Genomic DNA, 17690 nt, shown 5'->3' with positions numbered 1-17690 from the left:
ATAAACATTTACATGCTAATGATACCTTAGTATACATAAAAACATGTATTATCAATATATAACACTAAAATAATTATCTAATATGAAAAAAAAAAAAAAAAAAAAAAAAAAAAAATTTTATTCGACATGTAAATTAATAAAAAACATATATATTATATAATTGTAGAATTAAATTATAAACATTATTAATAATGTTAATGTAAAAAAAAATTACATATACAAAAATATAAAAAGGATAAAAATATTAATAAACAAGTTTCATATATATTTTATTAAAAGAAATATATATATTATATATATATATATATATACATAATGTATTAATACATAAAAAAAAAAAAAAGAAGAAAAAGAAATTCAAATAACAATTAAAAAAAAAAAAAAAAAAAAAAAAATAATATTAAAAATTAATTACTATAAATTTTTTCCATATTTTTTTTTTTTCTTTTTTTTTTTTTTTTTTTTTTTGTTCAACTTTAAAAATTAACAAGTATGATATAACAAAAGGGCACAAAAAAGACACACAATTGTTTTGATGACCCATATAATAAATAAGCAATATGGACATATATATATATATATATATATATATATATGTGTATATATTTGCAAAATTATGTTGCACTTGCAAATTTGTATTTCTTTAATTTATAATAATTCAATATTATCAGCATAATTTTTGGAAGGTGATATATTTCTTGATGTTATATTATTATTTTGGTTTGTTCTATTTCTAGCTAATGTAAAATCTTTATTTGTTGATCTGTTTCTATCATTTGAATATGGTAAAAGTGTAGGGACATCTTCCTCATTATCATCCTTTAAAAAAATAAAATAAAATAAATGAACAAAATCAAATGAATTATACATATATATATAAACTAAAAAATAATGAATATGTAAAAAAAAAAAAAAAAACATATAGATATAAATAATATTTTAATTTTTTACCTGTTCTGCATCTATGAATTCCATTTCTGGTTCAAATACATTATTGCTGACATTTCCTCTTTTGGTTTTAATAACTGAATATTTGACATTTTCAAATGTATCGAAACCTAAAAAAATGAAAGAAAATAAAATAAAATGATATAAAAACATGAATTATTATAATAAAATAATTATTTATGAACATACATAAACAAAACATATATATATATATATATATATATATATATATAATTTTATTCTTACCATAATTATAAAATAAGTTTTTAAACTTAGGATTTCTGCAGATATAAGTAATTATAAGCATGACTATACCCATGATGAATATTATAAATAATATTGACTTAGCAGCTAAAGGAAAAGATAAAATGAGAATAAAAAAAAATATAAAATGGCATGAAATGAAATTTGTGTGATGGATATGTAGGAATATACAATTAATATGATCAATAATATTTCAAATATATGTTACTACATAAATATTTCATAATAAATAAATATATATATATATATATATATATATATATATTTTTCCTTACTTTTATTAAATGGTGCATAGGAAGGACAGGGGACTGGAACCTTTTCAGGAACCCATCCATTAACACATATATCACCAGGAACTTTTCTATATGCATTTGCATAAAAGTATGAACTGCTGGTACATCCTTCAATGGTTAATGTTGGATCATTTGGCTTACATTCATAACTTCCGATTTTTCTTGTAAAACCTGTTTCACATTCATAATCTTCTGGTGTACATTCACATGGTTTTTTATCAACTGTTCTTTTTAAGTCTTTTCCATTAAAACATTCTGATGTTTGTTTTCTTCTCGTGTAGGTAATTTTTCTACCTAATATACACTTATCATTGAAATTTCCACTGGTAGGGGACCATGTTTCATAATCTGAGGAGACGGAATCTGCTGCCCATAAACCTTTACATAAAGGTTGACCAAGAGCATTAAAATCTAGATGATATAAAACACCTACATCATTTCTGGTACCATATACAAGAAATTCTACAGATGCAGAATTAGGTTCTGCGACAATATTATCAACATCAATAGAAAATTGTCCTAATTCAAAATCAAACCAACTTTGTCCTTCATTCCAACTAAATACAATTTGATTTGTTTTACGTAAATCATCAGCCATAACAATTAAACCACCATAATCACCATATTCATAAATATATGGTCCTTTATGAGCTTCAATCCATGTTACACCACCATCTCTTGATAAAAATGTATTTACTTCATCACTTTCATATCTTAAATGGCTACCTACATTACCTGTTCCCATTATAATACCTACAGCATTTTCTATTGAATAGAAAGGTGCATATTGATGATAATTTGTAATTCCATGTAAATGTAAATAACAATTATCACCACACTCATATTTGTTTCCTCTACTATCAACTTTAGGAGCTTTCAAATATGACCATTCTCCACCTTTATTAAACGAAATAACAGTTCTAACAGCATCTTCATTTTTTCCTTTCGAATATTGTTTTTTTCTTTTTTCTGTATTAGTCTCAAATGGAGCAATATCTTCTTCAATAGCTGACTTAAAATTTTGGAATCTCAAATCTTCATCTTTAATTTCATCATTAACATCTAAAAAGTTGGCAATATAAACTCCATCTAAACTTAACACTCTATCAAATTCACATTCCCCAGAAGAGGTTCTAATATTATTAGGTAATGATAATGTATAATTTAAACCTGAAGGATCTGATATATATACGTTACCTGTATTAATTTTTTCTGATGATGTTCCATGATTTACATGTAGCATAATAGAACCTTCTGATGTATCTAAAACAGTATATGATTTTTCATGTATATTTTCTGGTAAGTTTGCTTTATTAAAAGTTTTACCTCCATCAGTTGAAACCATCATATTAACAGTTTGTTTTATAACATCATTTAATTTTGCAACAAAAATATATCCATTAGATATTAAAAATTTATTTCCTTGTTTAACTAATACATCAACAGATTTTCCAAAATTATGAGTAGCAACAAAATCAACATCTTTAGACCATCCACTAAATCTTTGTTGATGACCATTTCTATTTTTATGTCGAGTATAATAAATGGTATCTTCTAAATGTGATTCTTTATCTCCCCAATTAAATTGTACAACATATATATCAATTAATTGAAATGTTCTACCTAAATCTTTTGTTAATGATAAGGTCTGCATACATTCACCACTATTATCATCATTAGAATAACAAGCTTCTGTCCATGAGGAAACTAAGGCCCAATGAGTTTTAGTACTATGAAACTGCCAAAAGTTGATTTTATTTTGATAATTCAATAATCTAAATGTTTCTCCTGAATCTTCAGATATATAATGATTCTTTTGATTTCCTATAATTAATACTATATTTTTGTTTACTGAATTAACCATTATAAGATCTACAGTAGTCATTTCATTCGTATGATTTGATGATGGATCATTTTTATTATTTTCTTTATCCAATAAATTTCCAGTTATATTAGTCCATATTTTTCCTCCATCTGAACTCCTATATAATCTTCCCTTTACAGTTTTTACTAAAACTGTCATATGATTATTACCACACCATTGAACATCATCCACTGCACTATCGAAATTTATTTCACTTACTGATACTTTCTTTTTTGTTATTTGACATTGTGTAAAATTTATACATGAAAAACAAACAAACAAGAATAATAGAAAAACCAAAAATAAATGATTCTTATTTCGTATACTTTTGAAAAAAAACATATTTCGCATTTTTACTTCATTTGAAGAATATCCTTTTTCATATTCTAATAACTTTTTTTGTTTTTCAACCTTTTTTTTCATTATTTATTATTTAACAATTTATATATTATATATATATATATATATTATAATCAACAAAATTATAAGAATTTCACAAAAATATATATATATTTATACATATATATATATATATACTTTAATATATCTCTATTTTTATTTTTCTTTATTTATTTTATGAAAAAAAAAAATTCACATATAAGCCTTCAACTATTTTTCACTTGTTATTTTATAAACATATATTGGATCTTCAAAATGTATGATAAATTTTATATATAATATTTTATATATACATTTTTCTTTTTTTTTTTTTTTTTTTTTTTTTTTTTTTTCTTACCCTTATTCTAATACAGTGAAAAATGGAAAATTACATTATAAGAAAATATATATTATTATATATCAAATATTTTAGCATTTGAAATATTAATAATATAATAAAAATAATTAAAATGTATATAAAATTTAAAAAAAAAAAAAATAAAGTTAAAAGTAAAATGAAAAAATTTAGTAATTCACTATATATGTTTATATTATTTATATTATATTAATTATATATAAAATTAATTTCACATTAAATGTACGTATAGTTTCATTCTTTGTACATATAAATATTATTATATATTATTATATATATATAAATATTTATTTATTTAAAGAGGATATAATACAATATGCTTATATTTTCTTATGTAATTAATAAATCCATATTTCACTTTTTTTTTTTTTTTTTTTTTTTTTTTAAATTATTACTTTTCCTTTTTATTGTGTATATAACAAAATAAATATTAGTATGAATAAGCTTTACATAATAGAAATATATTTTTTATATATTTTAAAATAGTTGCTTTTTTCTCAAATAAAAAAAAAAAAAAAAATGGTAATAAAAAAAAGAGAAAAAAATTATTCTTATGAAATATTTAAGAACAAATTTTAACTATATTTTTTGTTTTTTTTTTTTATAAATATCAAACCTAAGGGTATTAGGATATACATACCATAATTATATTATAATATATATACATATATAATAATAATAAGAATAACAGATATGTATTTATTTATATAATAATAAATACAAAAAAACTATTTACCATTTTATATATTTTCCGAATCAACAATTAGCATTTTACATATAAACAACAAAAAAAAAAAAAAAAGGGAAAACCACTATATAAGATATGCGTAGTATATATTATATATGTTATATATATTACTTTAAGAACTTTAAGAAATATATAATATAGTTTTATTTATACATATATATATATATGTATTTATTTGTGTAATATAAAAATGAACATATAACATATTTGTATTATGAATTTATTCTTTGGAACTTTCCACAACTATGAAAAATATTACGTTTGTATTCAGGGTATATTTATTTATCCACATACATAAAAAATATAATAAAATAAAATAAATAAACATTCATATATATAAAATATGTATATATAAATATTTTGATGATATTTTAATAAAACATAGAATCAAGCCCCCAAATTTAAATGAGATATGATTAAGTTAAAAAGTTATGAATACATGAATATCAATAAAAACACTTATAGATATTATACCTTTTAAAAAAAGAGAGAACATACAAATTTTCTATAAGTTTATAACCCCACATATATATATATATATATATATATATATATATATTTTTGCTTTTCCGAAATAATTAATTTCATTCCTTTATAATTTGTTAATACATTAATAATACCAAGGACAAAAAATACAACTACTCTATTATATAAAGCTCTAGTATTTACAATCTTTTCTTTATATATATCCAATATTACATTTACAAGAATATGTTGTATCCATAAAAGATTAATTAAATTAAATATTATTTTCTTAATTATATATTCATATAAACATATATATATATATATAATATTATCAAATTTTTATTTAAAAAAATATGAAAAAGTAAAATACGCACGCACACACATTAATAAAAAAATATGTATATGTGTATAATATATATAATATATATATTATTTTATCTTTCTCTCTCAATGAAAGTAAAACCTCAAAATAAAACTATCACTTGAATAAAAAAAGAAAAAAGAAAAACGAAATTGTAAAATATATATATATATATATATATATATATTTGGATTATTTTCATATTTAAATTATGTACACCTTTTCAACATAATAAAAATTTGTTTCCTTTATTTTAAAATAGAAAATATTAAGTTCTTATAGTATATAAAACGTATTTTAAAAAAATATATATATAATATATATAATTTATTTTTTTTTATTTATTCTCATTTACATAAAATTAATAAAATACTATACCTTCTTTTTTTTACTTTGTTATTTGTATATAAAATATATTTAAATGTAATATGCGCATATTTTTTTTCCTTTTTCTTTTTTTTTTTTTTTTTTTCTCTCCTTTTTGATCCAATGTGCATGAATGCGCAATAAAAAAATTTCCAGTGAATAGGACATTTTCATTAATAATTCATGTAAATATATATATGTATAATATACAATATATTTATATATTTTTAATATAATATTATTTATGTATTTATTTATTTATTATTTATTTTTTTTTTTTTTCGTATATCTTTTTATCTCTTTTTCCGTTTTTGATTTAATAGTACTTATTTTTATAACAGCATTCAATTTTTCTTTCGATGGGAAATATTGAACTTATTTTTATGTAGTTATGATCCCTCATTTGATAAAAAAATAAGATCTGTTATAAATGAAAAGGGAAAATATTATAACAAGAAATAGATATTTATCTATATATATGTATGTATGTGTATGGTTAATAATATTACATAAGTATAATTTAAATTATTTATTAAAAAATATTTCAGAAAAAGGAAATATTTCATTATATGCATTACAATATTATAAAATATAAGTATATATATATATTTATATATTTTAATAATTAAATTATAAAAACATTATTCTTTTATTTTTGAACACCATAAATACAAAAAGGATTAATGTTTTATTAATTCAAAAAAAAATATAATTTTGTTTTCATTTTTTCTCATGAACAACAAGAAAAAGGAAATATGGGGTAAAACATAATTCTTTAATAAAGCTACTTAAATATATATATATACAAAATAAACATATTTTATTCATTGTAAATTATATATATATAAATACAACTGAGTTGTTCATTTTTTTAAATTAGACATATATAATTGGTATTCATTAATATATATATATATATATATGTATATATTTTCATTTCATATTGTATAGAAACACGCAAGCGATATTATCTGAAAAAGATCAAAAAGATTTATTACAAGCAGCTAATTTTAGTGAAACAGATATCAAAAAAATGTATAAAAGATTTATAGAGCTTGATACAAATAAAAATGGACAGTTAGATCCTAATGAATTATTTGATGTTCCTGAAATTTGTGATGTAAAATAAAAATAAACAATAAAATTATGATGTATTACAAAATTATAAATTATGAAAAAGTTATTCTGGAAATATATATGGAATATCTTCACTTAATATGCATGAAAATGTCCTCATATATTTCTTATCATTAAATACACAGGAAAATAATATTAATACATAATAAATTATTCCACATATATATATGTATATATATTTTTTTTCTTTGTTTAGAATCCCTTAGTGAAAAGGGTTATATCAATATTTGATTCAAATTCAGATGGAAAAGTTTCATTTGTAGAGTTTTTAGTTGGAATAAGTAAAATAATTAAATATTATTAATATATATATGTATGTATGTATTTGTATATTTGTTTATGTTTTTTTTTTTTTGTTTTTTTTTTTTTATCAAAATAGAAATGTATAAACATGATCATACATAGATTCACAATTACTATATATCATATATACTTATATATATTTTTTTTAATACTTCATTACAGCAAAATTAGCATCTAGCACTGATGATTTTCAAAAGAAGAAATTTGCTTTTGATGTATACGATATTAATAAAGATGGAATGATATCCAATGGAGAATTATTTACAGTTATGAAAATGATGGTTGGGAATAATTTGAACGATAGGCAGGTATATTTTAATTTATTAAGATAACAAAAAATTTGTATATATATGACATTTTTAATTATAATATATATATATTTTTTTTATTTCCTTGTAGTTGCAACAATTAGTAGATAGAACTATATTACAAGCAGATAAAGATGGTGATGGAATGATATCCTTTGAAGAATTTAAAGATGTAATATTATATATATATATATATATATACTTATATTCGTCAATTCATATTTTATTATTATATATACATATATTTCAATATTTCCTTTTTGATTTTTCCTTATAGATGATATCACATATGGATGTTGGAAATAAATTGAAGCTAGACTTATAAATTAAAAACTAAACAAATAATTTATACATGAATATATATTGGTTTTTTTTTTTTTTTTTTTTTTTAATAATTATTAAATTACACGCATTTATCCTCCTCATTTGTATAATACATGTTTCTATTCATAAAACCAATTTTTTTTGTTCATTATATTATTATTACTTATATATTTTTATTCTTAATGTTATTTTAGTGGCAAACAAATTTGTAGAAAAAAAATTAAAAAAAATTAAACATCTTCTTTTTTTAAATTAAATTTTATATAATAAAGTTAGCGATCTTTTTCATACTTATAAGTATATAGAGAAATATATTTATTTTTTATTTATACAAAATGATAGAATATAAAAATTTTCATCTAAATAATTTCGTATTATTTTGATTTTCCTATAAGAGAAAGTTCTTGAGCATTCTATTGAATTATTCTTTTTTTCCGCGTGTCCAAACGTTATGCTGGTGAATATAATTTTTTGTAACGCATAAATTGTCTACCAAGTTTTAACATGTGTAACTTTTTTTTTTTTTTTTATCCCTATAAAAAATTATTTTTATTTTTTCATATTGAAAAAAATATATGTTAAAAAGCAATAAAAAATTAATATGTTATTTATTTACTTTTATAATATTATTTTTATATAATATATATATATATATATATATATATATATATATATATATATATATATATTTTCGTGTTTTCCTTTTTGAATTAATTTTACTTCTCTACTTTATATCAATCCTTAATATTTACTATATTATGAAGTATATAAATACCATTTGTCTTGTATTAATCTTCCTTTCTTCTAAATGTAACACTCAAAATTATGATAAGGAAAATTTAAAGGTATGACACTGGAACTTATAAGACACAAAAAAAAAAAAAAAAAAAGTAAAACATAATAATGAAGTTTATAAAAGTACATGTATATGTTGTAACCATTTATTATATTTCTAAATATATATATATATATATATATATATATATATATATTTATATTTATATATAGAAACTGACGGAATATCGCCAACAACATAGAAAAACAGTTGACGGGCGTCTATGTGCAGCAGCTTTTGTTCAGGACGATCAGACATATACAGACTGTACTAGGGCGACAGATCCAAATGGTATAACTGGAAAAGAATGGTGCTATGTCGAAGTTCAATTAATAGGAAAAGGAAATAGAGATTGGGATTACTGCAAAGGAGTTATTAATTATGATGTTGTACGAAGTAAAGCACGTACTTTCTTCCAAGCTAAATCCAATGAACTTCATGATGCTGTAAACAAATTAGATTTTGAATACAAAAAATTAGTTGGTATATATGAAAAATATAAAGAAGTATGTGGTAATGCATCCGATTTGTTAAAGAAAAAAATTCAAGATATTAATGATTTAGCAAAAAATTCCAGTCGTAATATTAATAGATTACTACTACAAGCAACATCTTTAAGTGATATAGGAAATAAAATAATTGAACTAGAAGATGATGTAGAAAAAAATAGAAAATCATATCTTCAAAATAAAAAAAACTGTTCTATGCAAAAAGGTTATGTTGTAGAAGAAAAAGCGGATGGATTAATGGCTAGCTATTATAATAATGCTTATTTTTCTGGTTATCCTACAGCCATACATAATGATAAATATATAAATTTTATATGGGACACAGGGATACCAATAGAAAATATTCCTTATCAACATTTCTCAATTAGATGGGATGGATATTTAAAAATCCCTGAATCAGATAATTACATTTTCTCAGTAGATCATGATTGTGGGATAAGATTATTTCTAGATAATTCTCCTATAATTGTAGATAATATGCCTTTCCCAAAAGAAGAAGAATCGGAAGAAATAAGACCTATATCGATTCAGTCATTTGATAAGATGAATACTAAAGTGCATAAAACAAGCTCAGAAAAGTTAGGATTAATAGGGGGAAAGAAATATAAAATAAGAATTGAATATTTTCATTTAAGTACTATGAAATTTGAAAATCCAGATATATCCCATATTATCTTATATTGGAAATCTAATAATATTATGGAAGAAATAATACCAACAAATTATTTTTTTCAAGGTAATGTATCTACGCCTTTGAGAATAACAGAATTAAATGGAGATTCATTTGAAATATTTCTATTACAAAATGGGGTACACGCATTTATGAATAATATGGGTTATTTAATTAATGACATACCTACAGTACATGAAAAATTAAAAGCAATTAGATCGCTATATAATTTTAATAAAAATATGATCAAATTTAGAATAAATGTATATTGTATCGTTTATATAGCTATACCAAAAGAAGAAAAAAAGAATGTACCTTTAAATGATATTACTAAAAAACAATTTACAAACACTAAAGAAACCTTATCAATATATGAAGTAAAAGAAAATTCAAATAATAGTTCAACGGAACAAAAGATATATTATATATATTCTTCACAATATAATGAAGGCGAGGTTATTATATCTCTACCTACTCCTACAACATTTTTACTCTTTATACAACCAAGCGATTTACGATCAGGTGATACATGTAAAGGTTATGTACAACCAGTTTCTTTGACCAGTTCTGATTATTTCCATTCATGTTATACCTCTTCTTATGAATCCCAAATGTTTGATTGTAATGCTGGATTTAGTGGAAATAACCAAGAAAAAGAATATTCAACATGGAAAACTTCACAAAACAAATCACTAGGACAATACGTAAGTATAAATTTTAAGTATGAAATAGATATACACTCTTTTACATTTAAAACATTGGATTTAACTAATAATAATACAATCAATGAATTATCTTTATATTTTCCAAACATAAAGAACCCAGAAATATTTTCTATATCTCCAGGGCATCATCATTATGTGCTTAAAACCCCCATAAAGACTAATACAGTAAAAGTTGTAATTTCCAAAGTAAATAATCCTAAGTCTCAAACAGGTGGCAATATAACATTTTATGGTATACCATGTATAGATACAAAAAACCAAGAAAAAGAATTAGACAAAAAAAAAAGTCAATATGAAATTAATATTTTTTTTAGGAGCAAAAATGTACATATTTCTAAACCATTCAATTGGATAATAGATAATGGAATGAAAAAATTAGATCATGGATTTTTCAAATATGGATGGGATTTATTACCTACACCAGTTGATTTAAGATATTTAGATAAAACAGATCCTACACATGCAGGAATTGCGTTTACCCCATATGAATGTAATAACACTAATACATGTAATAAGCAAACATTTAATAAATGGTCTATTGATCTTATACATGAAGGAACATATTCTGTTACTATAGAAATAGGATCTCCTACAGGAAAACAAGAAATAAATTCAATTAAAGTTAATAATGAAATTTTTATAAATAATATTTTTCTTAAACCTAAGCAATATACTAAAGTAATTTCTAACATTGTTATCAAAGAAAATAAGACATTAGAACTTACAACGAACACAAATACGGTAATACAATCTATACAGATATTATTCCTTCATAGCTGATAAAATCAAATAAAATAAAAAAATAAATATATACATATGAAGTGTATATATGAATATATATATATATATATATATATATATATATTTATATTTATTTTATGATACTAAAATTTTAGAACAGTGTATTTTATAACTTATAATATAATATCTATATAATAATTTTTTATAATATTACATTAGGATGTATTTATATTATTGAATATATTAAAGAATTATATTATATTTCAATTTATTTTTATGGTGCTAAATTATCATTTATACATTTATTATATACACAAAATTATAATAAAATTCAGTGAGAACAATAGGATCACATTTTTTTTATTATCTTTATAATTTTTTTTTCTAAAATAAGTGCGAAATTAATAAAAAAAAAAAAAATCATTCACCTTTATTTTATAGAACTATATAATATTTTTTCATAATCTATAATAATTCAAAATTATATTATTATAATATTTATGTACAAATATATATTCAATTTTTTTTGAAATATAAAAAAACAGTTTCACTATTTTCTAATAATATAGTATATATTATATTAAAAAAATAATAAAATATAATATAAATATTACGTATAACAAAATTATGTTTGAGTAATTTTGTTTTATCTCTATAATTTTTATAATTAATTTTAATAATTATATATTGTATTTTATATATTTCTGAAAAAATTATTTCCTAATGCAAAGTAATGTATTATTTTTCTTTGAAGTATATAACTAATATTTAATGTTCATATAATATTATATAAATTTCAAATATTTAAATATAGAAGAATATATATTTTCTTTCTATTGTGGTTCTTTTTTTTTTTTTTTTTTTTCTTCTGTATTAAAGAATATATATAATGAATCATTTTTTTGTTTTTATTTCACATAAAAATGTAGAAAAATACAAATAAAGTATGATAAATAAATAAATATTAATATAAATATATAAATACTTTGTAAGGCTTTTTCCCCTTTTTTTTTTTTTTTTTTTTTTTATTTTTTGTTTTTTCTTTTGTTAAAGTCATTTATTTGTTAACGTACTTTCAGATAATCCACCACCCCAGTGAATTATAAATAAATGAATAACTATTATGAGATATTAAAATAAACATATATATATATATATTTTTTTTTTATATATTGAAAAAAGCAAAAATACATATATTTTTAAATATATTCCTATTTATTAATATTATGAAAGGTCGCAGTATAACAAAATGGATACAAATGATTATGAGAATTTAAAGTTTTATAACTACATTCCAGTAAATAAGGAACTAAAGAAATCATGTATCCCATGTCCTGATACTGAAGATTATGAAGCAAAGTTAAATAAAGAATTTGAAGAAGAATTAGATAAAGCATTTCAAGGTAACATCTTAGATCAAATAAATGCAAAAGATATAAATGCTGATTTAAAAAGAGACCTAAAAAAGAAATTGGATATTCTATCAAAAAAAACAGATAAGGCTATTGTTCAATTAATTAAACAAAAAATAAATGAAAACAAAAATAAAGAAAATATTACAAACACAAATGATGATGAAGAGGAAAAAGAAACAATGACATTAAATTTTGATAAAAAAAATGATAAGAACTTTGGTCATGTTTTATATAAGACACTTGATAAATTAGATGTAATGGATGATGAATCGGATTAAACTTTTTTTTTTTTTTTTTTTTATATTATTTCTTTTGTTAACTTGGAAGAATTCAATTTGACCAAATGTTTTACAAATATTTCTTAAACGGATTCAATATATATATATAATATTTATAATATGTATATATTTATTAATTATATTTTTTTTTATTATATGTTTCTTTTTTTTGTTGTTCTTTTATTATTTTTTTTTTTTTTTTATTTTATATTATTATAAACATATTATTCCACTTATTATATTTTAATTATCATTTGTATAAATATATATTATACGAGTGTATTAATTTGCAAAACTACATATTAACACATATAAAAATAATACATATATATTTATTTTTTAATTTTGAGTTAATATAGACAAAATTAATGACCAAAAAAAAAAAAAAAAGAGGATAAAAAATAATAAATAAATAATAATGATAAATCTTAAGAAAAATATAAAAACATATAAAATGGTTAAAAAATTATTTACCATATATATATGAAAAATATATAGGTTTCAAATTTTCACATGAAAAAAAAAAAAAAAACCAATTTAGTACTTTCCTATGTTTACAAATAATAATACTACATATAGAAACGGTTTAATTAATAAATGTATTATTATTTTTTAATATAATTTAATATATTATAATAGTTAATATGTGTATATATTATTTTATTAATATGAGAAATGTTATGTTAATATTACATACATTCAAATAAATCATTCACATAATTTATAATCCAATAAGGGAAATAACTTATTTCTTTATAGAGAACTGAATCTATTATATATGATTTATTTTCATTATTAAAAAATTCTTCATATAAGATTTTCCATTTTTCATATCTATCCTTTTGAAGAGTATTAGAATATTTTTTATTTCTTGTAATTTTTTTATAAGGCGTATAAACTTTTTGTGGCTTTACATATTTTGGTATTTTATATACCAATTCTCCGAGTTTATATTTTTTATTTATGAAAAGAACTGGAGAATATATATATCCATTATTATTATCATTATTATTATTATCGTTATTGTTACTGTCACTATTGTTATTATTTATATCATTTATTGACGATTTATCAAAACAATTGTATTGCTTTTGCGTTTCAGATTTCATAACATCTATTAAATCATTATTAGTCATCTGTGCCATATTTTCATTACAATTTGTTTTATTATTTTGCCAAGCAGTTATACAATTAATATTATCTTTATTATTAACAGAAAGGAGACTGTTATCATCCTTATTATTTATTAAGAACAGCTCTTCTGAATTATTTTTTTTTTCTATTAGGTTAATATCATTTATATCAACCAAATTTTTATTCTTTACTGTTTTATAAACAGATTTATGGTTAATCAAATCAGTTCTTATTTTAACGTTATATACATGTTGATTTGATTCACTAAGTATATTTTTTTCATGCATTTCATCCTTTTTATTTATTTCATCATGTCCCTTTTTCTTATATTGGTTCATATATAAGTTATAAAAAATAAAAATATTTTTTCCATCCTTGTCATCATCAGAAGAACATGAACTGTAATCATTTAAAAGTCTCTTTCTTCTTTCTCTAAATTTATAGCGACTTTGATTACCAGGATGTTCATTTTGTATAAGCATATTTATAAAATTATTTGTATATAAGCAACTATCTCTATTGAAATCAAAGTTTTTTATAAAATAATCCAATTTATCATATGTTTCTTTTATAGTACTATTTTTATTTTGTTCAATATCTTTATTAAGAACACAATATATATTGTATAATAATTTTAATGAATGTGTTAAATTAAAGGGTATAAAATCATTATTATTGACATTATTATTTATATCTGATGCTGTTGAATTATCCAAGTATGCTAAAATATATGCTTTACATTTAGGTTCATAATTATTAGGGTTATAACCTACATGTACATGTTCATTTAATATTTCAGAACAGTAATATGGTTCACCTGAATTATCTTTATCATAATAATAATAATAATTATTATTGCTGTTATTACTTTTTAGGTGTTTATTATCCAATGTATACACATTATTAACATCACCTTCTGTTCTCATATTAGAAATATATTTATTTTTATATAAATTAAATGGTTTCTTATTGTTCTCATCATTTTGGAAATAATCAAAATCGTCTATATCATCACCATATGTATAAGCTACATTTACATTCCACGCATTCAACTGAATAAAAGGATCACTTTTATTAAAATTTAATTTTAATAAAATAAAAGAATTATACCATAATTCTACTTCTAAAATACAAGAAAAATTTGTTCTTATTATCCATATACCTTTAATATCATCTAATAGTTTTATATGTACTTTATGAAAATTTTCTAAACATACAGTTTTGATATTTATTATCATAGAACATTTAAGTATAAATGTTTGTTCCTTATAGTTATCATAAATATTGGACTCATTTTCAACAAACGAAAAATCAGGATTTATATTTTTACCCATATGATAATTACTATTATTACTATTATTATTACTATTAATATTAATATTATTGTTGTTACTTTTGTTATTGTCAATTTTTTGTTCAGATATGTTTATGCCATTTGATATATTTTTATTTCCTTCACTATTTGAAATTAAATGTTCATCTATTAGTTTATACTTCCTTTTTTCATAACATTCTCCTTGCTTGTTATAATATAAACATTCAGTCATATTTCGTTTTACAGATTTTTCATTATTATATCTTTCATCCTTATTCCTTATTCGAGTATAATCTATATTTTGTTCTCTCATTCTCTTATCCTTCAATTTAATATTGTGTATTGATATTAAGTCATCAGACATTACATCCAACGTATCAATTGGACACCTAACAATTGTAACCCTTGTACTTCTAATTGACAATGGATTAAGAGAAAACTCTTTAATAATTATATCAGATATATTATTTACATTAGAGTGTATATTCAAATTAACTTCTTTTGATAAAAATGATTTTTGATAATTAATAACACAACTGTAGGAATTTGCATTTGCGTACTTTTTTTTAGATGGATAAGAGCTAGCTGGGACTATGTAAAAACTGGAACCCAAACAAAAATGAAAATCTGCTATTTGAGAATGCTTTATTGAATTTAAATGAAAAAATTCTTCATAAGAATTATTCCAATCTAATAAAACATCAGTACATACTCCAATAGGAGGAAATGAACACAAAAAACATAAAGAACCAGTTGGCTTAAAACTAATAGTAGATATGAGATAATCTCTTAAATATCTTCTACCACAAAAATCACATCTTTCTGTAAAAATATTACCATGAATTTCGGCTGTCTTAGAAAAGTGTTTCCCACATCGATGATGTAAGGAATCAATATTTTGAGTTATCATAAATTTTATTATATTTTTATTCATTAATTCATTTATCATAATATGAGTTTTTGATGGTAAAGCTAAATGAAGTTCTATAACTTTTTTTTTTCTTTTTCCAAAAATTACATAATTTTCTGGATCTAAAATATTTTCTTCCTTAGCATCTGTTTTTATAACATTTTTAATATTTACTTGATCAGGTATGTTATTCCTAACATTTTCTGAATTACATTCTTTTTTAATAAGAATATTTTCATTATTAGTATTATCATTGTATCCTGTAGGATTTCCCATGTTATTATACAAGTTATTATCATTATTATTCACATTGTTGTTATTTTTTTTATGATCTAAATTATTATTATTTTCCAACATATTTCCTTTTAAATTATTATTATTATTACTATTATTATCACGATTAACATATACATGGTTAGAATGTATAACACTTTTATTACACGCATTGATATTTACACCATTTTCATTATAACATTTTTCCCTTTTTATAATATTTAATGTATTCTCTTTCTTTTCATTATGCAAAAAGGAAGGACTACAAATATCTAAACTATCCCTGCATTTTATATGATCAGATTTAAGTTTTCTTTTGTTATCTTTATAATCATGATTCCTTTTTTTTTTATTCTTTAATTCGTTAAGGTGTTCATTTGTCCATATTCCCGTAGGACCTCTAAAATCTTGCAGTCCTGAACTAGTTGATATGCCAGCACCTGAATGAACAACTATATATTCACTACTTCTTATTTTTTCTATAAGCTCCTTAACTTTTTTTTTCTCTTCTTCAATATCTTCAAAATATTCTTCTTCACCTAGTGGCCCTTTATACTCATGTTTTGACAAACGTGACGCATAGTTCATACAACTCATCTTTTTAAATATGTAAATAATATGTTATTGATAAATATAAGTGTGTGTACAATAAAAAGAAAAATATATTAACGGAACACAAACAAAAAAATTAAGGAAACAAATAGGGATATATGAAGACACATTATAACAAAAAAGGTTTTTTAAAAA

The 17690-nt window shown here is 20.5% G+C and overlaps 5 protein-coding genes across 5 annotated transcripts; 3 read left to right on the top strand and 2 right to left on the bottom strand.

Moving 5' to 3' along the window:
- Nucleotides 1–648: 648 nt before the first annotated feature.
- Nucleotides 649–3792, bottom strand: PADL01_1451800 (sortilin; the record flags this gene model as incomplete). Its single annotated transcript, XM_028684808.1, has 4 exons — nt 649–819; nt 952–1058; nt 1195–1299; nt 1488–3792. 4 exons carry the CDS (start codon nt 3790–3792, stop codon nt 649–651), a joined length of 2688 nt encoding a protein of 895 aa, XP_028540849.1.
- A 3029-nt stretch (nt 3793–6821) lies between these two features.
- On the top strand, nt 6822–8139 carry PADL01_1451700 (protein phosphatase 2b regulatory subunit, putative; the record flags this gene model as incomplete). Its single annotated transcript, XM_028684807.1, has 6 exons — nt 6822–6826; nt 7018–7186; nt 7400–7484; nt 7669–7814; nt 7906–7986; nt 8092–8139. The coding sequence occupies 6 exons, from the start codon at nt 6822–6824 to the stop codon at nt 8137–8139; spliced, it is 534 nt and encodes a 177-aa protein (XP_028540848.1).
- A 757-nt stretch (nt 8140–8896) lies between these two features.
- PADL01_1451600 (LCCL domain-containing protein) lies at nt 8897–11657 on the top strand (the record flags this gene model as incomplete). Its single annotated transcript, XM_028684806.1, has 2 exons — nt 8897–8983; nt 9147–11657. 2 exons carry the CDS (start codon nt 8897–8899, stop codon nt 11655–11657), a joined length of 2598 nt encoding a protein of 865 aa, XP_028540847.1.
- A 1210-nt stretch (nt 11658–12867) lies between these two features.
- On the top strand, nt 12868–13311 carry PADL01_1451500 (pre-mRNA-splicing factor CWF18, putative; the record flags this gene model as incomplete). The annotated part of the gene is made up of 1 exon (XM_028684805.1): nt 12868–13311. One exon carries the CDS (start codon nt 12868–12870, stop codon nt 13309–13311), a length of 444 nt encoding a protein of 147 aa, XP_028540846.1.
- Nucleotides 13312–14000: 689 nt separating this feature from the next.
- PADL01_1451400 (transcriptional regulatory protein sir2b) lies at nt 14001–17540 on the bottom strand (the record flags this gene model as incomplete). Its single annotated transcript, XM_028684804.1, has 1 exon — nt 14001–17540. The coding sequence occupies one exon, from the start codon at nt 17538–17540 to the stop codon at nt 14001–14003; it is 3540 nt and encodes a 1179-aa protein (XP_028540845.1).
- Between the last annotated feature and the right edge of the window lie 150 nt (nt 17541–17690).

This window comes from Plasmodium sp. gorilla clade G2 (assembly GCF_900097015.1).
Source record: "Plasmodium sp. gorilla clade G2 genome assembly, chromosome: 14".
NCBI lineage: Eukaryota > Apicomplexa > Aconoidasida > Haemosporida > Plasmodiidae > Plasmodium > Plasmodium adleri (nom. inval.).
The sequence above is the reverse complement of the archived record's forward strand: the minus strand, read 5'-3'. Positions and strand labels throughout refer to the sequence as shown.